The 25,636-nt window shown below is 50.7% G+C and overlaps 9 protein-coding genes across 9 annotated transcripts; 5 read left to right on the top strand and 4 right to left on the bottom strand.

Annotated features, from left to right (window-relative positions):
- Window positions 1-33: 33 nt before the first annotated feature.
- HO133_001804 (uncharacterized protein) lies at window positions 34-2,766 on the top strand (the record flags this gene model as incomplete). The annotated part of the gene is made up of 4 exons (XM_037292732.1): window positions 34-663; window positions 714-1,178; window positions 1,253-2,236; window positions 2,293-2,766. The coding sequence occupies 4 exons, from the start codon at window positions 34-36 to the stop codon at window positions 2,764-2,766; spliced, it is 2,553 nt and encodes an 850-aa protein (XP_037151271.1).
- Window positions 2,767-3,711: 945 nt separating this feature from the next.
- On the top strand, window positions 3,712-6,078 carry HO133_001803 (uncharacterized protein; the record flags this gene model as incomplete). Its single annotated transcript, XM_037292731.1, has 1 exon — window positions 3,712-6,078. The coding sequence occupies one exon, from the start codon at window positions 3,712-3,714 to the stop codon at window positions 6,076-6,078; it is 2,367 nt and encodes a 788-aa protein (XP_037151270.1).
- A 414-nt stretch (window positions 6,079-6,492) lies between these two features.
- HO133_001802 (uncharacterized protein) lies at window positions 6,493-7,558 on the bottom strand (the record flags this gene model as incomplete). Its single annotated transcript, XM_037292730.1, has 2 exons — window positions 6,493-7,092; window positions 7,229-7,558. 2 exons carry the CDS (start codon window positions 7,556-7,558, stop codon window positions 6,493-6,495), a joined length of 930 nt encoding a protein of 309 aa, XP_037151269.1.
- A 605-nt stretch (window positions 7,559-8,163) lies between these two features.
- Window positions 8,164-10,101, bottom strand: HO133_001801 (uncharacterized protein; the record flags this gene model as incomplete). Its single annotated transcript, XM_037292729.1, has 1 exon — window positions 8,164-10,101. One exon carries the CDS (start codon window positions 10,099-10,101, stop codon window positions 8,164-8,166), a length of 1,938 nt encoding a protein of 645 aa, XP_037151268.1.
- Window positions 10,102-11,117: 1,016 nt separating this feature from the next.
- HO133_001800 (uncharacterized protein) lies at window positions 11,118-12,512 on the bottom strand (the record flags this gene model as incomplete). Its single annotated transcript, XM_037292728.1, has 2 exons — window positions 11,118-11,875; window positions 12,206-12,512. 2 exons carry the CDS (start codon window positions 12,510-12,512, stop codon window positions 11,118-11,120), a joined length of 1,065 nt encoding a protein of 354 aa, XP_037151267.1.
- A 922-nt stretch (window positions 12,513-13,434) lies between these two features.
- HO133_001799 (uncharacterized protein) lies at window positions 13,435-14,036 on the top strand (the record flags this gene model as incomplete). Its single annotated transcript, XM_037292727.1, has 2 exons — window positions 13,435-13,862; window positions 13,988-14,036. The coding sequence occupies 2 exons, from the start codon at window positions 13,435-13,437 to the stop codon at window positions 14,034-14,036; spliced, it is 477 nt and encodes a 158-aa protein (XP_037151266.1).
- A 3,070-nt stretch (window positions 14,037-17,106) lies between these two features.
- HO133_001798 (uncharacterized protein) lies at window positions 17,107-21,628 on the top strand (the record flags this gene model as incomplete). The annotated part of the gene is made up of 3 exons (XM_037292726.1): window positions 17,107-17,121; window positions 17,182-17,817; window positions 17,864-21,628. 3 exons carry the CDS (start codon window positions 17,107-17,109, stop codon window positions 21,626-21,628), a joined length of 4,416 nt encoding a protein of 1,471 aa, XP_037151265.1.
- A 295-nt stretch (window positions 21,629-21,923) lies between these two features.
- HO133_001797 (uncharacterized protein) lies at window positions 21,924-24,093 on the bottom strand (the record flags this gene model as incomplete). The annotated part of the gene is made up of 3 exons (XM_037292725.1): window positions 21,924-22,110; window positions 22,173-23,509; window positions 23,566-24,093. 3 exons carry the CDS (start codon window positions 24,091-24,093, stop codon window positions 21,924-21,926), a joined length of 2,052 nt encoding a protein of 683 aa, XP_037151264.1.
- Window positions 24,094-24,371: 278 nt separating this feature from the next.
- Window positions 24,372-25,413, top strand: HO133_001796 (uncharacterized protein; the record flags this gene model as incomplete). Its single annotated transcript, XM_037292724.1, has 3 exons — window positions 24,372-24,455; window positions 24,505-25,106; window positions 25,158-25,413. The coding sequence occupies 3 exons, from the start codon at window positions 24,372-24,374 to the stop codon at window positions 25,411-25,413; spliced, it is 942 nt and encodes a 313-aa protein (XP_037151263.1).
- Between the last annotated feature and the right edge of the window lie 223 nt (window positions 25,414-25,636).

The following is a 25,636-nucleotide window of genomic DNA, read 5'->3' as shown; positions in this document are numbered from 1 at the left end:
CTTTCTCTTTGACATCATCCCCGGCGCCACGCCATGTCAACCTCCACTCAAGCTATGTTGGCCCAGGTTCCTGGTGGACTCCGACCGCTGCTTGGTAGCGAAGGCAGCTCCACTGCTGAAGCTGTGTCATCACATCCATCCCTACGTGAAACGTTGGCATCGTTCAGTCTGCCCACCAGCACGACGATACGGCGGCTTTACGATTTACTGCTAGAGCTCGACCATGAATGCCTGCGACACGCTACCGATGGAGCCTTGGATCCCGCGCAAGACTCGACATCAGAGGTAGAGTCCGTGGTGGGGTTATCGATGTTTCTATCTGGGTCTCTGAGCCAGTGCGGTTACCCGGGCACATCTATGTTCCAAGAAGTCCAACTCCGAGCTCTGATCTCTTCCCTTGCCCTACTCCAACACAATGGAGTTCATACCTTGGATCCAGAGCTTTACGATAAGCTTAGGCTCAAAAACATCTCCGCACGGTTTCAGAAGATCGCGTTCCAGCTACAGCGCAGCTCGACATTGGCAGATTCGATCCGTTATGCCCCAAATCCCTATCTTATACAGCTTGCTTCACAATACGTCTCGTTCATCAATCGAGGCGACTCCCCTTGGCCCTCAATATTCGGGCCGACCGTGGACATCTTCTTTTCAGCCTTATCACTGGTAGGAACGTAACTCCTTTATATACAACAATGACTTACCTCAAGCTCTAGGGTGGAGGTCAATACAACCACATAAGAGAAATCATCGGCGGTCTGAACCAATTCGTTGACATATGGCAGAAGCCGCGGACCAAGTACCAAGCACTTTGTGGTTTACAGGAGTATACCCGGCTAGCGACCAGTCTTTGCCAAGAATCTGCTATCGCCGACGAATCAGGTGAACTGCGGACAGCTGCCACCGCTATTGTATCAGCCTTAGTCGACAAAGTGGATGAGATCCTGGCCGTGGAGCACGGACAATTCCCACAAGAATTAGCAAGACGATGGCACAAGGCGCTTGCAGTGATTTCCCGTGGACCCCCAGATCTGGATCGGGGGTATTACTATTACGGACTATTGGATTGCGTTTCCCAAATTGCCGCTGTTTCGGATCCACAAATGTTGGGGAAAGGGTTGCTGAACCGAGTGAATGGTCTGATCTTCGACAGCGTTGTACCGGAGTTCCGATGGAAAGCTGTCAGTATCCATCCCCATAATAGTCCATCGTGACTAGAACAACACCAGTGGATGGCTGCTGATACTGTTCACAGATAGAGATATCTTTTTCCTGTCACAGTACTCGCTGGGACCAGTATCAGATGTTGAAAAGAGAGATTGAAACACGAAGTACTGTTGAGACCAAGTCAAAAATCCTCGAAGAAATGCGGTTAATTCGAGCTCATTTGGAAAGTGACGAAGAAGAGAGCTTGAGACTCCGCGTATCGCGACCCCTTACACATGTCTCCCGAAAACCCGTTGCTCGTGGTGGTGGCTTGAGTGGTGATTTTGGGATCACAACGATATCATCAAGCCTGACTCCCGGAGAATCTCCCGTTGGAGAAGTCAATGCGTCCCGCACGTTATGCCACGAAAGTGCTCTGACCAGATCAATGACTAAAAATTCTACAATTTATTCGCTGCGTTCCGTTCGCAAATTTAGCAGCTCTTACCACTCCGCCGGCCTATCAGACGACTGCAGCCACGCGCTCTTTTACAACGATAGCGAAGTTTCGGTCTATCGGTTAGGAGATATACGAACTAAGGACACGTCGCCAAGCTTCCCCAGGATCTTCAACCAGCAATACAAGCACGGGGAGTTCATTCGAAATGTCGCCCCATCCCGGGCATTCATTGTCATAGTTACCAATAAACGCCTACTTGTTTTCAAATTTGACGCAGATACACTGATTGGTACTGCTTCGCATGGGGACTGGGACCCCAGCGGACTTGCGTGTCACGAGAGCAAGACTCATCTGGTGGTTTTTCTTGGTCAATGTCAGAGAAACAAGACCCAGAAGTACGACGGCCAGATTAGAGTCTCCAGGTACAGAATAGACGGTCAAGCTACAAATATGCCCGTCTTTGCTCTGAACATGCCAGCGAACGACTGCCCCAAGAGAATCACCTTCGATACAGAATCGCAGATCCTTACTTGTATCACGAGGATCCAGAACAAGCTCTCTATATGGAAGTTGGATAATGAGTTCTTTTCATCAGTAGAGCCATTTGAGTTCCTGAAAAACAAATACACAGCGGTAAGCGCTCAAAGTCCATCCTCGCCTGCAGATAGATGCTGACATCAGATTCACAGGAGACGAGGGAAACGGGGGTAACTTCCGCTACGGTCTATCAGTCACCGTCGAAACGACTTTACGTCCTATGCACGACGGCACCATCAACAGAACGCTGGCACCATGAAGGTGAATGGTCGTTTATCCTGCTCATTCCTCCGAATACGTCCCGACCACATATACATCTCGACAGCAGAGTCCACACTTTCGAGCAGTTAAAAAGCCATCGCCCTTTGTTTGCAGGCCGTCCATCAAGTCAACACCACATCTTCGCGGTCCTGGAGGACTCAGGCAGACTATCTGTCCTCCGGCTCAACAGACATGACGACGGTGGCATTCATAGCCCGGATGGGGATGCTGAAATCTTGGCGCATTCTCTCTGCAAGCAGGACAGACCCTTGACTGATTGCCTACGCTTTGACCCATCTGGCTCATTTTTGTTCGCAGTGGATCCGAAGGGCAAGATTGTTGTCACGGAATTCGAGAAGGAATGATCTACCGGACATCAGGAAATCCCGCGAGAATTCCCTAGAAAGTCTCATACGAATAACTCACAGGCCCATTCAAATCTGGATTACTTATGTCGATGTGCCAGCGGAATCGGCATAAGTGGCTATGAATGTCGCTCACGATACGATTCGAACGACTATAACCATTCCTAACGACCGTGGCACACGTCCTTCTAGTGCATAGTGCCCTGAAATTGCGGCGCACCTGAAGCAGGCGGACAAGCGGACCTTGGGGAAAAGGCTCGTATCTACACCAGGGGATAGCCTCACATATAAAGTACCAGCCCAAGTGAAGGAAGCATTATATTGCAGGCTCACTACAGGCATCTGGACAGCAAGTAAAAGGGGTTCTTGACCCGGAGAGCCTGGTGTTTTCAATGAGATGAAGTGAAGGTTTGGATTGATGATTTGTCCAGGCTGCGACCCGTCAATGATACAATCTTATGGATTCATCGCCCAAAGAGGCTGGGGCCTCAATACTTCGTCCAATGAGGTCACTGCAACCTAAAGACTTCTTTAGATTGATTCTCGTAGACTCGTGAAAGCAACGAACTTTACAAATCTTTATGCTACGTGAAATCAGGTTTTAGGCTCCCAACATTGAAGAAGAGGTGAAGAAAACATACCATTGGGAAGAGCCCTGTGTTTATTTGGCTTTGGGGGCTTAACATGTTGTAAGCTAGTCAGCATTTTGAAGTAAGGCAACGGCATAAGCGACAATGAAGATATCTAGAGGCAAAATGAGAATTCATAGTCAGCCCTAGCCCTAAGTTTCTTAGATCATCACGTCGGCGACATGTTTTGCCTGATGACATACCCGTCGATGCTTCTAGAATGACACTTTCGAGGGAATACGTTGGACACTCCGGCTGCCTACACAATGCGGCATCAACCTGGTCGCGTGCTTGACTCCCTCCTCAATCATCCACCATGAGCTCAACGCCAGATCGGCCACCATTGAAGTGGTCAACTCAATTCGACGTCTTACCTCCAGAGGCAACTCCCCCTCTGCGAGGTGATAAGATCATTCTACCTCCCTCAGCACTTGAGCAACTTCTGTCCGCTGCGACCGTCACCGTTTCAAACATATCCCAGCCAGCGACAGCGAACTTCGATCCCTATAATCCTTACAGCTTTGCCGCTGAACGACACGCTCGAGAGCAAATGGTCGAGCAGCAACAGAACCTACCCCATCCTTTAACGTTCCGACTGGTCAACCCTGCAAATGGCAGGATTGTTTTCGCAGGTATCCGAGAGTTCTCGGCTGCAGAAAACGTGGTGGGACTGAGTTCGTTCTTGAGGCAATCCCTGGGCTTTGGTGGCGAGAAGGGTCCGGAAGAGGTGAGCGGAATAGACCATGACATGGAGGTCAACAGATCAGGAGTTCAAGAAGCCGATGGAACATTCCCCAGGCTCACCGTGCATGTACAAGAAATACCAAAAGGGACTTATGTCAAGCTGAGACCACTGGAGGCGGGCTACGACCCAGAAGATTGGAAGGCACTTCTGGAGCAGTATCTGCGTGACAACTACACCACGTTGACGAATGGTGAAGTTCTCGCAGTACCAGCTGGCAAAGAAGTGTTTCGGTTTCTAGTGGATGGACTGAAGCCGAATCAGGAGGCGATTTCTCTAGTGGATACAGATCTCGAAGTGGATATTGAGCCTTTGAACGAGGACCAAGCTAGAGAAAACTTGCAAAAACTCGTACAGAAATCTAAAAGAGCTCCAGGAACAAGCGAAGGTAGTTCTGCAGGTGGGACGGTCGACGCGAATACCAATGACACGGGTCAGGTTCGCCCTGGCGAGTACGTGGACTACAGCCTCGAACAATGGGACAAGGGCAGGGATTTAGAGTTCGAACTGACAGCTCTTGATAACGACAAGGACATTGATCTATTCGTCTCCCCGTTCGGAGCCAACCATCGCAGCAAACCAAGGGAGGAGGAATTCGTATTTGGCGACTTTTCAAGCAGAGCAACAAAAAGAGTCAAGATACGGCATACGAACGCAGACTTAGATAATGCAGAAGCCTTATGGATGTCTGTGAGAGGCTATGGGGAATCTGACCGAGACGCTCAGGGACAAGCTCCGTTACAATACAATTTTCGCGTCTCATCCATCGATGGGTTGTCCATCTCCAATCAAGACGACACCACCATGAACGATGACGAGCCCATTGGACCAGACGAGGAACGATGCACCAATTGCCACCAAGCCGTTCCTAAGCGCACAATGTTCCTACATCAAAATTTCTGCCTCCGAAATAACATCCTCTGCCCGCACTGTCACCTCGTCTATCAAAAATCTTCCTCAGAATGGCAAAATCACTGGCACTGCCCGCACGACTCCTTTCATGGTAACACGCTCTCTTCGCATACCAAGCACGATTCCCTCATGCACACTTCCCGGTCATGTCCGTCCTGCGACTATGAAGCTGCCAACACCCCTGATCTAGCACACCACCGAACCACGACCTGCCCCGGTAAATTGATTCTCTGTCAGTTCTGCCACCTACAAGTCCCACAGCAAGGCTCGGAAGATCCATCTTCCGACTCTGCAGAAGTAATACTCTCAGGTCTCACGCCCCACGAGCTCTCCGATGGCGCCAGGACCACGGAATGCCATATCTGTAGTAAGATCGTTCGCCTCCGCGATATGTCAACCCATCTGAAGCACCACGACCTGCAACGCCTCTCTCGCTCCAAGCCACGCCTTTGCGGAAATGTCAACTGCGGTCGCACGCTCGACGGGGTAAACAAAGGCGGCGAAGTCAAAGTCAAGGGACCAAGGAACGATTTAGGCGTGTGTGACGTCTGTTTCGGCCCTCTTTACGTAACAATGTACGACCCCGATGGCAAAGCCCTCCGACGTCGCGTGGAGCGCAAGTACCTGACGCAGCTGCTCACCGGATGCGGGCAAAGCTGGTGCAGAAACGGGTATTGCAAGACCGGCCGCAGAAATACAGGTACGGCGGCCGAGTCGCAAAGCACGTCGTCGAAAGAAGCCCTGGCCATGATCAAGCCAATTCTTGAGGGGCTCAAGGAGGGGAACGTGCCCATGCATTTTTGTACAGATGAAGCGAGTCAGAAAAGAAGGTGTTTGGCTGAGATGGTTGCCGCCGAGGGGGATCAGAGTAGGAAAGGGAAGGCCAAAGAGAGACAAAACATGACGGAGAATAGTGGGTACGAGCCGGAATGGTGTGTCGCTTCGTTGGAGGCGACGGGCGGTGATTTGGATAAAGCTAGGGGCTGGTTACGAGATTTTGCGCCTACTAGAGCGGAGGCTGCGAAATGATGGTGTATATTACTGGCTTGAATCCCGAATTTGATGTTCTTCTGTCTACAACACGAGCATGAATAGGGAATCCTACCCCCCTAAAATTAAATCATGCGGTCTGACAGGGTGTAAGATCGCAGGCATGTATGAGCAGAATATATGAAAAGCATCCTGATTCCCGTTCATCACATTTTCAATCACCTTTATGTCCAAGAAGGAGCCTCTCATGTGCAAAAGTATTGACAATCTGCTTGGGACTTGAAAGCATAAGACCCGAGATTGAACTTCGGAACGAACATAACTTTTCAGGTCAGTCTCCAGGCTTGATGCACTTAGAAAATACGTTATGTTTTTTCGATTGTTATTCCAGTGACATTCCTAGCATATCTGTACATTTCCACCGACCATCTACCCTGCAACCACAGCTTCGCCTCATCCGGTAGCAACCCTGCCCAACCCACCCGTTCCCTTACTCGAGAATATCCCCATGATCCCAAATCCAACATAAAACAGCCCCAAAGGGTACGCCACCAGCCCTCTCATACTCCGCATCCTCCCCACGGCGCAGAACATCTTACTGCTGCTATAAGTGCACCAGCAAATCGCCAGTGAACTAATCACATACCCGGCCGCCGTGTCCATCGGTAATACCACTCCCACGAAACTCGTAAGGACCAGTGGAAGCAGGCAATAGCCCAACACACTGGCACTCCGCGGGAACGTCAACGTACTCGACAATTGGCCACCGCCTCCCATACCGCCTGCCCCACTCATATGGTCGTGCGTGGGTTGGGCGTATGAGGGTGTGGATGTTGGAGAATTGCCTTCGGGGGGTGGGGACATGAGGGAGAAAATCGTGTGGAGGGAGAGGGAGCCGACGAGGGCGAGGCCGTATATATAACCGAAATGGACTTTTCCGGAAAAGAGGAGAAAGGTGCCGAAGAGGAGGAAGAAGAGGATGGGGCCGGCGAGGTCGGAGTCGTCCATTATATGTTGGGAGATGGGATGCAGAGGGTTGAGTACTGTGAGCGTCTAAAAACGTGCCACAGCATTAGCCCACGTTCTTCACAATCCGTGTCTGCTGTCCAGAACAGTCGAAAGACAACTGCACTCAGGTCCCTCTCGACTATCGCTTCAGCATGCACGTGCTGCAGCTCTTGTCACGTACCTTCCCCTTAATATGCCCAAAATTGACCCCCAGTTCCTCCAACAGTGGCGGCTCCCCATCGTATCCTTCCGTTCCAAACGCCGCGATCCAGCCTGTCCTCAATCCCCCTTGCTCTCCCATGCGCCCACTGACGCCTTGCCCGCCAAAACTGGGCGCCGCCCCAAATCCGCCAGAGCTCGGGTAGGGTTGTGGGGCCGATGGTTGGCCGTAGCCATAATGTGCTTGTGAGGGAGTGGAATGGCCGGAGACGGGGGCTGGGTAGGTGGACTGGTAGAATTGGAGGTTTTGGGGATTGTAGGGGGGTTGTTGTTGCGGGTAGTATTGGGCCATGGCGGCCAGTGATGGGAGGGGTGAGAATACAAGGCTAGTTGGTGCACTTTCCTGCGTTGAAGCCCGTGAGAAGGTAGTTGTAAGATGCTATGTTGGTATGTTTGAAATATACGTTTAGGCGGGACCCGTTCTGAGACAAATTTCTGGAGATGCATGTAGGGCTGAAAATGTCTTGGCGCGAACTGTTGGCTTTTCGGCCGAAGAATTTTATATAGATTTCGCTGGGATCACGGTTGGCATTATGAAGAGATAGGAAGCTACCATGACATGTCAAAAGACTAATTCCCCCTAATGGAAACACAAAATCGAGTTTTTTTGGCCACAAGTCAGAGCCTTGAACGCTGGAAATAACCGCAAGCAAGGTCCAGCCCTCTCTATATGCACCAATCGTAACCACATATTCCTCAGACCCGCTGGGTCCAGGTGTTCTCGAGCCAAAGGACCAAAGCATCCTCGCCCCAACTTGGGAGAGTCGTATGAGGATGCAAGCCAAGTGTGAGGGTAGAAACCAGGTATGCACGTATGGTTCCCTCGGCCTCTCTCCGAATGCTCATTCACAACAAGAAATAACCCCCATACTCCCATAGCGCTCCTCGCACTTGCCGTCATTGCGGCCAGGAACGCGACCGGCGATGCGTTCCTTGCGCAGAGAGAGATACAAGCAGTAAATTTCCCTGACATGACCCATCCTTCTTGGTCTCGGGATCTCTTCTAGCAATGACATCTTGCGGGCCCGACTGATTCGGGTGTGCTGAACCATTAATATTGGCTGAGAGATCCTCGCCAACCGCGTGGGCGTTTGAAGCCTGCTGATCGTGGTGATCTTTCGAAGTGGCCTTGAATTTGGGACTCTTGCTAGCAACAGTAGATGCTAGGTTCACATGGACTGCTATGGGCTCTTGGTACGGCTGCGTTGCTGATAAGATACTGACATCAGGGTCGATGGGTAAATCGCCATCGGTGCTTGGCCTAGGATGCTTGCATTCAACAATGGCAGAACTTGAGTCTGACTTGGCATCTTTTGCCTCTTGGTCAAGCTGGCTTGCAGAAGAAAACCGAGTATCCCGGCGATCTGATGGATCTCCCTTCCCGTCAGATTCAAGATTTCTAGGAGCCGTGACCGTCTGCTGATACTGGCCTTTGATCTTGCGCCAATGATTCTTACACGCGGCGTATGATTTACCCCGAATCTGCCTACAGATATACTTGAGACGCTTACCTTGAGTGCGTAACCTCATCAGAATTTCCTCTTCATCTTTGGACCAGGGTTTGTTTATCATTGGGGTTTTGGCCATCACAGATACAACCGAAGATTGCAGTCGTCGACTGGGCCCTTTGGCTCGACTCTCAACGGGACGTAGAGACTCGGTTCTCAAAATGTCCCAACGGCTCTTGGCTCCTTTCGTTGTTCTGCCAAGTATACGTTCGCCAATGTATGTCCAACTCTTGCCTTGGTTTCGTAGACTGAATAAGGTCTCATCTTCCTTCTCGGTCCATGGCTGGTACTGCCTTGAGAGCGGAGGCACTGCCGGCAGAATTGACAACTTTTTTCCCTGAGCGCAGGCTTTGATTCGGCGATTCACTTTGTAAGGCACGCTCCTGTTAGAGGCCTCCTCCTCGTCCTCTTCCTCGCCAAAATTTTGGTCAGAATCTTCGTCAGACTTCTCGACCCTGAATTTGACTCTCTTTCTTGGTCTTTCACCTTTGGCGCTTGCTGGTTGGGAAGGTGCCTTCTTCCGCTTTGGTGCAGTTGGCTCGCTGAGCTCCTTGAACAACTTCCACCTACTTCCTCGGATTCTGGCACTTGCTCTTCGAGGCGTCCCATACGAGGGTTGGGATCTCTGTTTAGCAGGACTCGAAGCATCAGAGGCAGTCTCGCTGTCATCCTCGTCGTCATCCTCGAGGTATCCCTCGTCATCGTCCGACCCTTCTATGTTGTCCGGCCCTCCAGAAGATTCTTCGTCTTTGCCGTCCATATTTAACGCAGAGGTCGGAGCCAAAAACCCGCCCTCAAAGAGCCCACCATTGTCAACATGCTTTTCGTTCTCCACAGGCTGTTTACGCTTGAGCTGTTCGGCAAGGCTGATATAAGGGAGTGCTGGTTGTGCTCGAGCGGTGGATTCCGATCTTCTTTTCTCTCTGCGTATCCCAGGCTGAGCCTGTGTGCCTTTGCGATCTTCATCAGTGCTAGCATCAAGGTCTACTGGTTTTTCTCTCGTGCCGGATTCTGGTCTTCCTTTCGCTCTGCCTTCCATGGATTTGGGGTCTTTGGGCGTCACACCAAGATGGGGGGGAAGATCTGTTGCATCTGCTCTTGTGATGACATGAGGGGTTCCCTTATTCTTGCGAACCGCTGGTTGTGTGCCCTTGAGCTCTTCAGCATGGCTTAATTGAGGGTGTGCTGGAGTGGCTCCCTTATTGTGATCTAGCCTTCCCTTCTTTAGGCGTGCCGAAGGCACAATCAAACTCCAGAATGCGTCAGGTCTTTTCGATGCGCCCGACAGTGGCTTCTTCCCGGAGTGGTGCTGTCGTTGAGTATCCATTTCTACGTTGAAGTCCTGTGCTAGGTACTAGGATGATGGGAATAGATTTGATCAAAGAGAAAAGGTCAGGAGTCGCCTGCCTTAGACGGTCGGGAAGGCATCGGAGCCGGTATTGCCACCAGCCAATCTCTTACCGCCGGTGTCATCTTTGAGCCGCGAATTGTCAGGTGACTTGGAAAGGGACCCTGCATCGTGGCCAAACCTAAGGAGATGAATTCATGATCCTACAATGTCTCATATACGGTCGAAACACACCTTTCTCGACCCCGGTGACGTGGTTGCAGCCGAGTAACCGTAAGATTCCTACGAGCAGTAATCTTATGTACGAGATACAATGTGTTAGCGTCGTTTTTGTACTATGCATATGTGATTTGAGAATGGGAAAGAGCCGACGATCCAGTAGCACGCGCATCACTCTCTACCCGGAAAGGTCCTCGCTCAACGGTTGTCCCCTGCCGCCCATACCCACCTTGAAGCAGGCGATTGTCAGATCATTCGTGTAGGGGCCCCAGATTATGGTCAGCGTCATGTCAAGTCGGAGAAGTTTGGTGGAGTAAGTGATGCCACAAGAAGGGTGGAAGCCGGTTGAGCGTATTCGTGTCACCAAGCTCTGTAACCGCGTTGCATCGAAGATGCCACGCTGATCATTGACAGCGTCGGGTAATAAAAGTACGCAGATTGTTCTTATGTCGGATTGCTGAGTTCACGAGCCATCTGATTGGTGGTAAGAGAGAGTAATGCCTAGAGGCAATCCTAAAGTTTCTGAGCCTCGAGAGGTGCGCTGCCAGAGAGATACGATAATCGGAAGAAAACGGACCATGAATTTTATCTATTAGAATGAATGGAAGCTTTGTTTCTTACATCGAATACTCTGTGTTTAGGGATTACTGAGATGGACAGCAGCCAATTCACTCTGATTGATATCCACAAACGTGTCCAAAAATGAAGATACCTAAGCTCTACAGTGCCCCTTTTCTTTTGATACTTTTCGCCTGCTTGTTCCCACCCTCTATGCATTACTTTCGCTTTTGCCAAACTCTCTTACACATCTCGGATTCTCTCCGCACCAGCGCCCGAAGTGGCCGCCGCTGCGACATCCACCAACACAGCCGTAAGACTCGCGAGCGCAATCCTGATCTTGTCCATTGAGATTTTTCAAAAAGTCCAGGTACGGATGAACTAGGTCCTCCGGTTTCCGCAGGCGCGGTAAACATCTTGAGTTGCCCGGACGGGGTGTGGTTTTTCCCGGGCCTTTGCACCGTACCGGCCGAGATCATAAGCAAGCCGGTTCTCGTCATCCCATGAAGATAGTATGGCTTGGATCTGTTGGTTGATGCCTGTTCTGGCATTGTTACTGCCATTTGCCATGGGAAGATGGGCGTTACCGAGTCCGGATCGTTTGGTGGAAAGGTTTTGATCGAGGTTTGCACGAGCAATTGCGCGGGACTTCCATCTCTCAGCGGCCCGGTCGATTTGCTAGTGTGGTAAGCCTTGAGATGTTTGACCTTGTCGAAAAACATGTACTTCATCAAGGATTCTTTTGGTGTTGTTTGAACATTGAGTGGGACTATGGTGACCCTTGAGAGACATAGGTGGGTCTCGTCGCGCAGACCGACGCAGGCGTGGTAGGGTACTTGTGATTGGTGCTCGATTGCTCTCGGATCGGAATTTTCCGTGGTCGCCCTGTTGTCGATCGACTCGAAATACGAGAATTGATTACGTAAAGCATGATTTTGATTGGAAGACATCTGGGCCGGTGTCTCATTGTCGAGAGCTTTGCCGAGGCAAGCAGAGTTGGCAAAAGTACGACAGGCTCTTTCGAAATGCCCTTCACATGACTTGATTCCATTGGCTCTGGTATCTTAAATTTTGCAATCTTGATGTGCTTCCAGAAATGCATTTCTGGTGACTCCGAATCCCACGTCCACTGAAGAGGTACTCTGCTGTGGCTATGCCAAAAACAATAAGGCGAGCAACGAAAAAGTACGATTGCTGCCACAGAGTATGACTCTTGTTCCACAGGCGAAGATGGAAGTTTCTGCAAGCTAGTCGCGAGCTTCGACTCATGGCTATTTGCCGTGATGCTTGGAATGATTATTCGAACCCTTTCTGGGGCTCGCTAGAGTAGCCTCGAATTCGGCCAAGAGCTGCTTCGTGGCCATGTCATTGAGCTGCATGTCCGACATCGAGTCAACTCGAAGCTTCGAAGCATTGATTGCAGTAATTCGTGCAGTGCTGGATGAAGTGCGGACACGGCTTGGAAAGCCTTTACTAGACCTATGGCGCATCGTTGGTTCATCGAAGGCAGCAGCCGCACTAGCACCCACTGCGGTATGGCGAGCAGCGACCGTGGCGGCATCTTTGACGCCTTTTTGGCTCCGAGTCTTTCTGGCTTTGCTTGGAAGTGCCATGCTGCAAGAGGTCAGAATGAAAATAGGGAAGCCAAAGTTTCAGACTTTTCCGGCAGGACTGCTAGAGACAACTACAGAAATGATGGAAATTCTCGTAGATTTTATGGAGGTAACGAGAAGATAAGGGAGACGAATGAAACAAGCAGGCTTTGTTCCGCTTGCGGCGATGTCTTTGAAAGCCATGAGAATTTTCCTTGTATTGTAGATGCTTCGGGCTCAGCGAAGCCTCTGTTGCTTCCGAGACCTGCATCAAGAGCTGATGTCTTTGACTGGACTCGAGCAAGATTCCAACCCTCACTGCCCAGCCCATTGGGCGGTTCTTTCTTCTCTTTAGCCCCTCATCGTTTACGATTCATTGCATGAATGTTTCTCTACCATCAATGTTCTGTGTTCATCCAGAGCTCGACAGGCTTCAGCCATGATTCAACGTTCGGTTGTGAAGGGTTCAATTCTCTTCAAGATCGTAACCGTCATGGTGGTCACCAGTCTCAGGCCACTAGCATGTGTCCGTTCTCTCACTATACACTGCCGGGAACAAGACAATAATGGACCAGTCTCTGCCTCCGCTTCCAAGTATAATGGTGTGGTGGGAGCATTTTTAGAGTTCACTCGATTCGTACGTGCCTTATCATCCAACCAACAAATGGAGATTATTTTGTGAGCGCGTGGCAGCACACTTTGCGCTAATCCTGACACGAACAGTCGGAATCTCGGACGCCCGATATCCCGTGGCCAAATCGCGACTAGTGCTCATATTAGCTCCGAGGTTATCAATGCCAGTCAGGGAGCACCTCCTTCCGGACAGAATACATAAAGGAAGGGAAGCATCCCTGAGACGAGATGGCATTGATCTACAAGTCCAGCTTGGCCCGCAACTCCTTTCGGCTCGCCTATACACCAGAATCGAAAGCAAACTCCCACCATGACCGTCTCTCGGCAAAGACAAACGGCCGAGGCAGTAGTGGCAGCATTCAACAACATGGACGTCGATAGCATCATAGCTCACCGCAGTCCAGACTGCCTCCGTCATTTCATACCCAAATCGTTAGGCTTTTCGCCGCAAAACAACGCCACATATGGCGACTCGTTACACCAGCTGTCCGGTATCTTCCACAACTTTTCATGCACCGTCAACGACCTGCTCGAAGACAAACAAGCCAACCGCATCTGCTTGTACCTGAGCGCCCGAGGCGATACGGTGGCCGGAGAGTATGTGAATGAGTACATGTGGCTGCTCGATTTCGATGAGAGTGGCGAGAAGATCACTTGCTCGAAGGAGTACTCGGATACAGTGTTAGCGCGAGATTTCTTCCCGAAGCTCAAGGCTGCCATGATTGAGCGGCGTGGGCGGTCGGCCGGTCAAGATGGCACGCTGAAAGAGTGAAGGTTCGATCCGTGAGTTCTTCTTAACATCTTGCCTTTCGTGGACGATCCGTTACCTTTGCCCGTATCACACTTCCTGACCGACACACCAGGGTAAAATTGGTCTCTGCTCAATATGCGGCCAGTTTTTGGGCAGTGTAGGTTTGTGGGACGCTTGGCATCAAGCTCAAAGAGGACAGGATTGAACAGACAATCTTGAATGCGCTGTGCCTTTATAATGATGGGAACGAGTTTAGCAGTAGTACAGGCGCGCTCTCCGATTTCTTGGCTGTTGCATCATCGTCCTTCGCCTTCATTTCGGTGGATGTGCGCAAACAATACATCCTGCATCCGAGAACATTCAACTCTCACGCGCCCATACTAGTCACATCTTTTCTTCTTCGTCATCTCCAAAAATCCAGCGGCAATATGCTTGCATCTTGTGACCCAGAGCAAGAGCAGCTATCTCATCACGGCTCGATACCTCGCTTAATCTAAACGTATTGTCCTCGAGCACGACAGCGCCATCTCGTTATGTACTCGATTCCCAAACCCTGTTCAACTACGCGCCCAGAAATAAGAAGATCCACCCTACGGTGGGTCTGGTCCCTAAGAACCTACCTCAAATAAACACGTGCTCCTTCGAGAAGTAAGAGCGACCTAATCACAGGCCGGATCCCAAAGACTTCGCTCATCTTGGTGCCCCCTGAGCAAACTGAGTTCAAAACACAAAGTCCATACTTATTCAGAATCCAGATATCATATGCAGCTGTTCCAGCGCGCATGGCTTTCCGATTGACTTGGTTCAGTCACACCTTCACATATCGAGAAGCAGCTTAGGATCGTGCGTAAGTTGGCAGGTCTGACAAGGCAAACGCGCGGTGGGTAAACGGGGTGGGATCATTGGGGATGTTCATAGTATGATCAGCGGGGGAATGGACCACGATTCACGGTAGGGACTGCGGGGCGGTTTATCTTCACTGGCCTGTTGGAGGAGCTACATGACGAATAATGAACCATTTATCAATAATCAGATGCATCAACAATTATAAGTTCTCGTTCGTACCCCAACCACTTATTCAATCCGGTGCTGCTGTTCAAGACACCTCGGTGGCATTCAAAGCCCAGGTCGACAATTGAAGCGTTCGGGTTGAGGACGCCTGAAGCCTGGCGCTTGCTTAAGACATCCTCGAATGCTCTGAGTGGGGAGTGACGGATATAATTGAGGTAAAGATGGCGGAGAGGGTGAAAGTACAAGCAGAGAAATGCATCCTGCACGAATATCAGTGATAGATGAGTTGCAATCCCAGCAGCTGTGCAGTGGGAACTTTATTGGTCTATACTATTTCTTCGTGCTGTTCTTTTTCAGTGTTTTTTTCTTCTCTCCTCTTTCCGTTCGTCACAGCTGAAAGCCTCCAGTCGATGTTGTGCAAGGGCTGTATGCCAACATCCATGACACCAATGGGGGATCCAGCGGATGGGCCCCAAGCATCATGCCAATTTGGAGAGGGGGCATCCTGCACCCATTTGTCCACGCAGAAAAGGGTGACGCGCGGGACCGGCCCGCCCGGCATCCCGCTCATCCGGCCGTAGAATAAGCACAGAATAGCCGAAATAATGTTCCCACTCAAATGGCACACGAATTTACGTTAGAGACTAAACCCTTTCATACTTAGCCAATTGTTTGTCCTTCTTATCTGTGGAACACGAGGAACACAGAACACATGTAGCCAACCACATGCCTATTTTTCCAAGGTATGATGCTTTTGTCCACACCGCTGTAGAAGACGGACAACTCCCGACGCTTGAAGGTATTGGCAGTCTCGCAGCAATCGGCAGTCATCGGCGGTGATGAACAGCTTGGCTACAAAGAGTATTTGATTTCCTTGGTAATCGAGAATAGGGACAAGGTACTCGTGCTATTATCTGAGTGCTGTAGCCGCTCTCTTTGGTCTGCGGAGGGAAAAAAGTGCGGCAAGATGACGAGACCTCCATTTCTGTATATGAAGAAGAAGAGCAGACCAAGCTTTCAATATATGAGGCGGTCAAGAGTCGGCCACTACCATCGAGAACACAAAATACAGAGAAGCAGAAAAGCGTGTGACAATCGGATATAGATAGGGAGTTTTAGTAATGCGACGGTTGATAGCATCAGCAAAGTCGGTCATTCATCGACGGCGAAGTCATCACTCAATGCATCAAGAACGTCAAAGACATACTTGCAAAGTCAGGCCTAATGGGTGAGCTGGCATCCTAAGGTTGGTCTTTCACCAGCATCGAAACAGTCTTTCAGTGCATCACACAAAGTATACAATTCCGAGTCGCGGGAAATATCATAGACGTACAAAAAGTACTTCTATAAGCGGTTGGGCTCCGCAAGTTCGTACGACCGCGATCCTTTCTCCTCGGGTCTAGAAGGAGAGATTTAGTCAAGTGGGAGGAAAGAATCTTAGGGAAGGTATTGGCGTTAGGGAACTTGAGTAAAATATTTGAGGTACTGGAGGTGGCTGGTGATGGCTGGTTTTGCGGAGCCATCGTATTTGAGTCGATCCAGGTATATCTCAGGTGTTGGCATAGCCATTCCACGTTATGAGTAATAATTACTCGGGGCGATGTGCGATACATGCTTAGCACTGCCGATCCTATCAAGTCCGAATGGAGTGCTAACACCGAAGAGATTGCTGATACGATCTGTCAATATCATAGTCGTCGGTGATTATTCTGGCCAAAGTTAGCTGCAAATGCATGCGGTAATCATGTATCAAGGCACGATGTGAAGAGTGACTGATCGGTTTTCGAACAGAGAAAATGTTTTGGCATACGCACAGGGAATTAACTCGATATGCAGACTGTCATTGGTGGTCTCGGACACTGACCATTGACATTGAAATCACGAGAATTTGCAGCTGATGGCTCGTACTTTCGTTTGAGTCGATCCCCTTTACACGGGTGTAGAAGCATGCCTTCGCTGATTTTGATACCGTAAGACGGAGCGGGAGCTCTTCCGGCAGCTAGTTTAGCCACCAAGCGCTAATGGGACTAGTGCAAGAAAAGATTCTTCGAGTTGGAGGCAAGCAATACAGAATTCGCGATTGAGGAGTGATTGGATACTCGAATCTTTATGCCTCGCAAATCTTTGGTGCATGCTCCTTGTCTCATCTCTACATATGTGCTGATCTGAGCATACCATCTTGTTCATCTCGAGCTGCTTGAAGACCGACACTTGGGAAAGATGATACGGACTTTGGTATGTTCCTGGTGACTTGACCTCCTAGCTTGGCAATTTTGGATTGACTTGTTCCTCTAGGTCCTCCGTACGCGTGTCATGCCGTCAGCTGTACCCTCTCGCAACGCTCTCAACATCCAACCATGGAGAGGTCCCAAGCAGAATCGCTACAGCTCCACCGGACAGGAGCTTAGGGCTGTACCAAATGACGAGAGAATGGAAGCAATACTACTCGGGAAAAAGAAAAATGGAGTGGCAAAGGAGGCTTCCAAGGAACCTTCGCCAGAATATGCAGCATCAAATCCTTCCTCTCATCAATCGGCAAACCCTTCTCATCACAACGCCCAGCCTTCCACACAGTCTAGACAGCCGCGCAACCGCCCCCAGAAGCGGGGACAGCCTGGTGTTGGGAGCAGAAAGAGGAAGGCCACAGCTTCCCTCAGCCAACCATCAGCTAGACGACAGCGCGGCAACGCTCCGGAGCTCAAAGATGAAGCCTACATCAGAAGCACCATGCATATGCCCACACCCCAGGAATATCCCGATGTACCGCGAGACGTCTTCAAGAACTCCAAAGGATCCATTCACAATCTAGCAGATGGGTTAGCAGAGTGCCGCTCAGAATTTACCACCCTAGCCCAGGATGCTCACCAGTGCACCGCCTACTACAATTCTGCGATGCACAACGAAGCAGTCATTGGGGAAGGTCGAACCAAGGCAAGCCGCTCAGTTTCATGAAGTAAGGTGTACTAATATTTCGTAGAAAGCCGCCGAAGACACCGCTTGGCTACACATGATGGCAAAATTTCACGAGCAAGGTATACTTGGGGAGATTCTCAACAGAAATTCTGGCACAAATCAGATTAATAAACAGTCTATGAGTAAATCAAAAGCCGAAGCAAAGGATGCACTAATGGACATATACAACTACGCAGCCCGATTTGACACGGTCCCCAAAATCAGTACTAATATTGCTACTCGCTTGGAACGTAAGAGACGGAAAAGGTTCGTCGAAATGATAGTGGAGCTTCCAGAGCAAGGCATTCGAGTCAAATCCCAAGGTGGAGAGATCCAGGTTGCTCAGCTTCGAGCTGCGAATATGTTCAAGGACGAGGCAGAGAGATACCAAAAGGAACATGGCAGTGAAACAATCGTCATAAAGGACTCCGGTGAATTGACAACGGATAATGCGTCAAAGTTCATGGAGTTCTATAGGATTATTCGACCCGGTGTCGATATACAGACCAAAGCCACACGACCGCTAGAAAAAACGGGCTTGCAAAGCGTGCCTACTCGCGTCCAGGTGATGATTAATGGCGAAGCGATCGGCGAGCCCGTGACTATGTTGTTGAAAAAGAAAGCCGAGGAAACTGCTTATCTCACCGCCGCTATCTCCTTGAAAAAACGAGAGCCGGAGCTATATCCCCGATTCCTTCGAGCTTTACGAAATGGCAATGGACAGATCATGAGGCCTGTCGCCCCTGTGGATATGCCAGTCGACGAAGACTGCTCCCTTGTCATGCGTGAGACACTACTCGGAGCTCGTAAGGCAGGGTTACCGGACGCAGTTCAAGATGTCGGATCCGGAGTGGACCTTTCCGAAAGCCGGAAAGGCGGCTATCGACGCCCACTGGAAGCTCATGAAGCTCAACAGCGAGACGAGAAATTGGTGCAAAAGTTGAACGAATTCTATCAAGATCCCAAGCTTGCAGATCTCCGGAACCAGAAAGCCGAGCTGCCAATGAATCAATACCGGGCTAAAATCTTGGACCTAGTCAACAACAATGTCTACAGTATCATTGTTGGGGCTACGGGAAGCGGTAAAACTACCCAGGTACCACAGATATTGTTGGAAGACGCCATTAGCAAGGGAAAAGGCGCTTCTTGCAACATTGTCTGTACTCAACCTCGCCGCATAGCTGCAATCTCTGTTGCTAAGCGAGTTGCAGTGGAGCGAGCAGAGACACTACAGGAAAGCGTTGGATATCATGTTCGCTTTGACCCAAAGCTACCCCAGTTTGGAGGCAGCGTCACGTATTGCACGACTGGTATTTTGCAACAGCAGCTGCAGCTTTATCCTGACGAAGTGATGGACAATGTATCGCATCTGGTCATTGACGAAGTGCACGAACGTGACATGCTGATAGACTTCCTTCTCATAGTACTGAAGAAGAACATCATGCGACGGCAAGCTCTCGGCAAGTCGAACCCACAAGTTGTGCTCATGAGCGCAACCATGGATACTGAATTGTTCGCTTCATACTTCAAAAGCCACATTGCCGGTAAGGGTACACTTGATTGCCCTTCCCTGAGCGTTCCCGGTCGCACATTCCCAGTCAGAGAAAGATATCTCGATGAGATATTGAAGGATATAAACGCCGCAAATTCTCCAGCGCAATTGAGAGTTATGCACGCCGATTCCGACACCAAGGGTTATCTTGATGTTGAAACTAGGTTTCGTAATGAGCACCCAACAACAGACAGTCAGGAGTCGGCAGATGGATCGAGGAAGGAGATATCTCTGATTGATTGGAAACGCGAGCGCAACTCCATCGCTAGTGAAGGGGCTGCAGATCCGGCAACCGAAAAAGAGAACGCCCTGATACCTTTCGGCCTTGTTGCATGTACCATTGCGCACATTGCGAAGACAAGCCACGAAGGAGCCATACTAGTCTTCCTGCCTGGTCTTGCAGAGATTGTAAAAGTCGAAGAGATCCTGAAGAGTCAGGGTTTCGGCATCAACTTTAGCGATGAGTCGAAGTTCAAGCTCTGTTTACTGCATTCTAGCCTACCAGCTGGTCAGAATACTGTTTTCGATCCCGTGCCAGAAGGCTGCAGAAAGATCATTCTCGGCACCAACATCGCTGAAACTTCGATCACTATTCCCGACGTACAGTATGTGGTTGACACTGGTAAGCTCAGAGAGAAGCAATATGATCAAACTCGTCGCATCTCCCAGCTTCTTTGCACATGGGTCAGTAAATCAAACTCAAAGCAACGTGCAGGCCGAGCTGGACGAGTCCAGAATGGAAATTACTACGCACTCTTCACTAAAGAACGCTACGAGAAGCTGCGTGCTATCGGCTTGCCGGAGCTTCTTCGCATCGACCTTCAAGAAATCTGTCTCAAAGTCAAGGCACAGGCTTTTCAGGCCCCAATCCGCGAGTTTTTAGCTGAGGCTATAGAGCCGCCCGATCCAAAAGCCGTGGACTCATCTATCGTCAAACTCGAAGCTCTGGATGCCCTTACAGACGATGGCGAGGCCATAACACCTCTCGGCCGTCTTCTGTCTTCCCTCCCCGTCCACCCAAGCCTCGGTAAGATGATAGTTCTTGGCATCATCTTCCGCTGCCTGGATCCCATGATCGTCCTTGGAGCCGCCTCGGCGGAGCGCTCCCTCTTCCTAAATCCTCTCGATGCCCGCAACGAAGCTGCCCAAGCTAAACTTTCCTTTGTCGAAGGCAGTGGCTCCGACCATATCGCCCTTTTAAACGCAGTTCGAGAACTCCGCCGCGTCCGCGACAGCAAAGGTGATTACGGGATGAAGGACTTCGCTCACCGCAACTTCCTCCATATCAATTCTTTCAAGACTATCGATGCTACCGCCCAGCAAATCGAAGACATCCTCGTTGAAGCCCGCCTTATCCCCAGAAGCTCGCGTTTGGGCCGCGTAAATTCTCAATTCGGCGACCCCTCCCTCAATGAAAACAGTCACAAGATTCCGCTCATCAAAGCCTTAGCTTTAGCAGGTTTCCACCCCAACCTCGCTGTCAACAACGGCGGTGTGAGCTTCCGAACCGTTGGCGAAAAAGCCAGCATCGTACATCCATCCTCAATCAACTCAGCGTTATTTAAAGGGAGGAGAGACGAGATCAAGCTCGCGAGGAATTCTTTGTACATGTACAGCTCCATGGCACGCTCCAACGATGGCCGTTCAATTTTCCTCCGTGATACCACAGAAGCAACACCCCTCATGGCTAGCCTCTTCGGGGGCAAATTGAAGCGAAACGAAGAGCGTGGCAACATCGTCGAGCTAGACGGCTGGCTCCCCTTTTACGTCACCTCTCCCGACCGGCGTACTGTAAAGACCATCATCGAATTCCGGAAAGGTCTCGAAAGGCTCTTGGTCATCGCATTTAAAGAACTAGGAACCCTCTCATCGGCACCGAGCAGGAAATTCGGCCAGGGAATTCTGGAGCAGAGAGAGCAAAGGACCTTTTTGGCCGATGAGAAAGCAAGGAAGCTGTTTGCAGAAGGCTTGGTGGAGGTGCTGGATCGGGATGTCAAGGTTGGTGAGAAGGTGGCGAGTAGGGGGTGGAATGAGGAGAGAGCGACGACGACCATGGGGAGATGGCAGGGTCAGGGTCAGGGTCAGGGTCAGGGCCAGGGCCAGGGCCAGGGCCAGGGCCAGGGCCAGGGCTATGGTCAAGGCAGGGGTGATAGGGCTCTGCAAGCACAGAGCAGGGGAAAGGGGATGGAGAGGAGTGGGAGGATGCCGGCGTTCTATGAAGATTTGATGAAGATATAATTAGAAGCGGATATTGCGTTTGCATGGAAGCAGCATCTGAAGGCGTTAAGGCTGTGGAGCAATAAGATAGACATTTGGTTCTACGCATGGCGTGGATATTCGGTTGGCTGTATGTACATTAGACGGAGATCCTCTTCTTTTGTATATTTGATAGACGCCGCTGACGGTCGGTCTTAGAAGACCTAGACTCCCTACTCCATGTACAAGCCTTAGAAAAAGACCAAGCCCGCCTTTCGAACGTTCCCTGCTTATGACTCCAACCGCCAAACGAAATGAGCAGAGACATGACGACTTTTCAAATATTCGGACTGAGTTGATCGTATTTGACGCACGATTCCACCTGGTCGGCGGAAGCTTGCAGGTACTTTCGTATCTCAAGACCGACCCATACTTTGAGCATGGATGTGTCGCCCTCGCGTACGCTTTTGAGGAGAGAAGTGCCGCCGCCTTGGGCGCCGAGTTGGCGGAGGATCGGGAGAGCGCTACGATGCGTGTGAGCACACAAAGGGAAGGATGGAACATGTGTGGAAAGTGCGGGGCTTACCTCTTGAACAGATCGAGGTTGGGATCGAGACTCCTCCCGATGCCCTCGAGAAGGAGAATGCTGATGACCACGTTCACGAAGTCGCCTTCCATGCGCACGTGGTGGCCTCGGACCATGCTCAAGACTTCGTTCAGGACGTCGCCGATCTTGATGTTGCCTAATGCAAAGGTCTTACTCTTCACGCCGAGCACCAAGTGCTGCATTTTCAGCGCGAACACCTCTTCGTCAATCACGGCGTCTGGTTGCCGACATCGCTCTACCATCAAGTGACCGGCTCGGTAGCCGTCGAATTCAGCAACGGCTTTGAAAAGATCAAGGAAGTTTTTGCGGTTTGTGGCATTTAAAGCTGTGACGAGACCTGTGTCGATGAAGATGAGCTGCGGACGATAGCCTTCTTTGTCGATTTTATTGAGCTCGGCATTCCATTCTTCGGGATGGTGGCGGTGAGGGCGCAGCTGTTGGAGGACTTCTTCCGTGACATCTGTAGAGTGTGCAGGGGAGTCTGATTGCTTATGGCGGCCTAGAGACAGGTCTATTCGTTCAGGCTTGTAGAAGCGCACCATAATGTTGCCTGGGTGGAGATCTGCATGGACGAAGTTGTCTATTAGCAGCATATGCAAGAACGCATCGAGACCTTCATCTGCTATTTCTTGTTGGAAGACACCACCGCCATCTTCGAGGAAGGCTGCAAGGGGTATTCCTTGGGCAAACTCTTCTACCAAAACTTGACGAGTTGAGTGCTCCGCGTAGGGGAAGGGAAACCATGCTGTAGTTCGATCCTTAAATTTCTTACGAAACATGATCAGATTTGCAGACTCGATGCGGAGATCGAGTTGCAAGCGCATCATTTCACCGAATTGTTCTACCTCGTCAGGCAGTGAGAGCCATTCCATTGTTGGAATTGCGTTCAGAACCGCAGCGAAGATACCCATGATTCGAAGATCTCGTCGCACCATTCTCTCAACTTTTGGGTGGAGCACTTTGATTGCAACGTAGGATGATGGCGTCCTTTGTGGTGTGGATTTTACCAACATGTCTACGTTCTTCCTCATCCGCTGACTGATGTTACGTTGCTGCGGTTCGAGATCGGTATCACCGGGAGTCGTAAGCTCTGGCTTCAGCTTCGCCTTGTAGACTTGTGCTATCGCTCCAACTCCGAGGGGCTTCTCTTCAAACTCGTCGAAGATTTCCTCGAATGGCCGGCCGTCGAAAGCTCTCATTATTGACTGCTTCGTATACTTCAGGGAATGCGCTGGAGCATTGGAATGGAGAGACGACATGGTGTTGCACATTTCTTGAGGGAATATGTCTGATCTTGAAGCTGCCCATTGACCAAGCTAGACGTACATAGATCAGCGCGGAAGCTTTGCTCTGCTTGAACTGGATGGGGTACCTTGATAAAAGCTGGACCCGCCCGCTCCATTGACCGGACCAGGAAGGAGTACCACCAAAGCGTGCCAGAGCGCTCACTGTCGCGGTTCTTCTGCCTCCTACCCAGCCAAATCAACGGCATAGTCCCTATTACTGGCACGAATATTATGACAAGGTGCAGGAACCGGAAAGTTGTCGCTATTGGCTCGACGATCAAAGTGTCCACGAATAGGTATATTGCTTTCCACACTCTTCGGAGACCATGCACATCCTCTGGAATTTCTTTTGCGATCTCTGCCCTCGAGGCCTCCAGCATGTGTTCTTCTGGTGTCTTGCCATCTCCAGTGTCCTCCTCACTCAATGCCACAAAAGCGGCCGGCGACAGCAAGCTCCAAATGAGTATCCTGCCTTTTGGCGGTTTTGGAGGTCTGCGGAATACGGGCCATGGTGTAAGAATCGAGTAATGCCTTTCATGGCGCGCAATGGATGCTATGAGACGGTTGGGCTTTTGGCGAAGGCATAGTCGGCCAAGCGCAAAAGCTGTTCTCATCGTAGAATACCAGAACGTCCTTCAGTGGTCACCGAGGTCTATCGTTCGTCGTAGGATCCATATTGTTCACGTCGTGGATGAGAAAGGAAGGGTAAATGCGTAAATGCGGACGTCATTTTGCCCGCAAATCCAGCGACGGTCTCGCCTCCGAGCTTCTTCCTTCATCCTCCACCACAACAGTTCTTACGCTACGACAATGCACGCTTTGCGTAGAGCTCTCCAAGGAACAGAATCATATCGTCACTAAGTATTGATTTTGCCTCAGGAGACGGGTCGACATGGGGTGGTTTTGGGCAGACACTGCAACGCCCCCGAGGTCGCTCGCACCTCAATCTCTACCCAGCTCAGATGCTGCACCTCCTGTAAGCTATACCTAGGTACGGCTTCAGAAAACGTAGCTGACAGCCCAAGCCTGGATGCCCCATGCACAAAGCCACCTCGACCTCTCCATTCCCTCCCCAAAACTCGTCACGGTCGCCAGCCGACGCATCCTCATGCCCTATCTCCTCTCCCAATGCGCCTCTCTCGCCTTCCACGGCTAAACCGTCGACTCTCTCCAAACTAAACCCTCTGAATTATATGCCATCAAATCTCTCTCAATCCCGTTCCACCAACCAGATCATTGCTCTCCCCACCTCCCGCACCACATCATCCATCCCCCGGGGCGACGCAGAAGCGAACTGGGAATACCCTTCTCCGCAACAAATGTATAATGCCATGCTACGGAAAGGTTACGATGACACGCCCGAAGATGCTGTGGAGAGTATGGTGGCGGTACACAATTTTCTAAATGAGGGGGCTTGGGCAGAAATTGAAGGATGGGAAGCAAGGTTTAGCAAAGGGTTGGGCTACGGATGGCAGGCTTGCAGCAGAGGCGAAGAGGGCTTTCTAGACATGCCTCAATGGAAAGGAGACAGGCCGAGATTGATGCGGTTTATGGGGAGGCCGGGGGATTTGACGCCCAAGGCCAGGATGATAGAAGTGCTAGGGCGGGTGTGGCCTTCGAAGTTTGCGTAAGTAAAGCCATCATCAGATTGTGGCTCTTGCTGACTAGGCCGGTGTAGGAGCGAGTTACCGTTTGATCGTCACGATTGGTATGTGCAAAGAACGACCCCGGGAGGGCAGACGAGGGAGGTGAGATATGTGATTGATTACTACTCTGGTCCGCCTGAGCCGACAGGAGAGCCGGTGTTCTACTTGGACGTGAGACCGGCGGTGGATGGACCCACCGCGGCGGCTGAGCGTATGCTGAGGTGGGGTGGGGATGTTTGGCATCGAGCGAGCGGTGCGAAGGCCAGGGAAATGCGTCATGAGGGTTGAGACTTCGGAAATTTGGTCTTCAGTCAATGGTTAGGCGCATTTGGGCTGGTCCAAGGTATTTGACATGCAACATCGATTGCGCGCTGTACATATAGTCTCGGTGCCTCTCTACTCTAATTCACCTTGGGCCTGCAATGGAATTGAATAAGATGAATGCCAAAAATCTTGTTTTCCTCCCTGTTCGATACTGGAAAGAGATCAATCCTCGCTCGCCTGCATGTCT

Source organism: Letharia lupina (genome assembly GCF_014066315.1).
Source record: "Letharia lupina isolate WasteWater1 chromosome Unknown contig_13, whole genome shotgun sequence".
In the NCBI taxonomy this organism is placed as follows: domain Eukaryota; kingdom Fungi; phylum Ascomycota; class Lecanoromycetes; order Lecanorales; family Parmeliaceae; genus Letharia; species Letharia lupina.
This window is presented reverse-complemented; position numbering and strand designations above follow the sequence as displayed.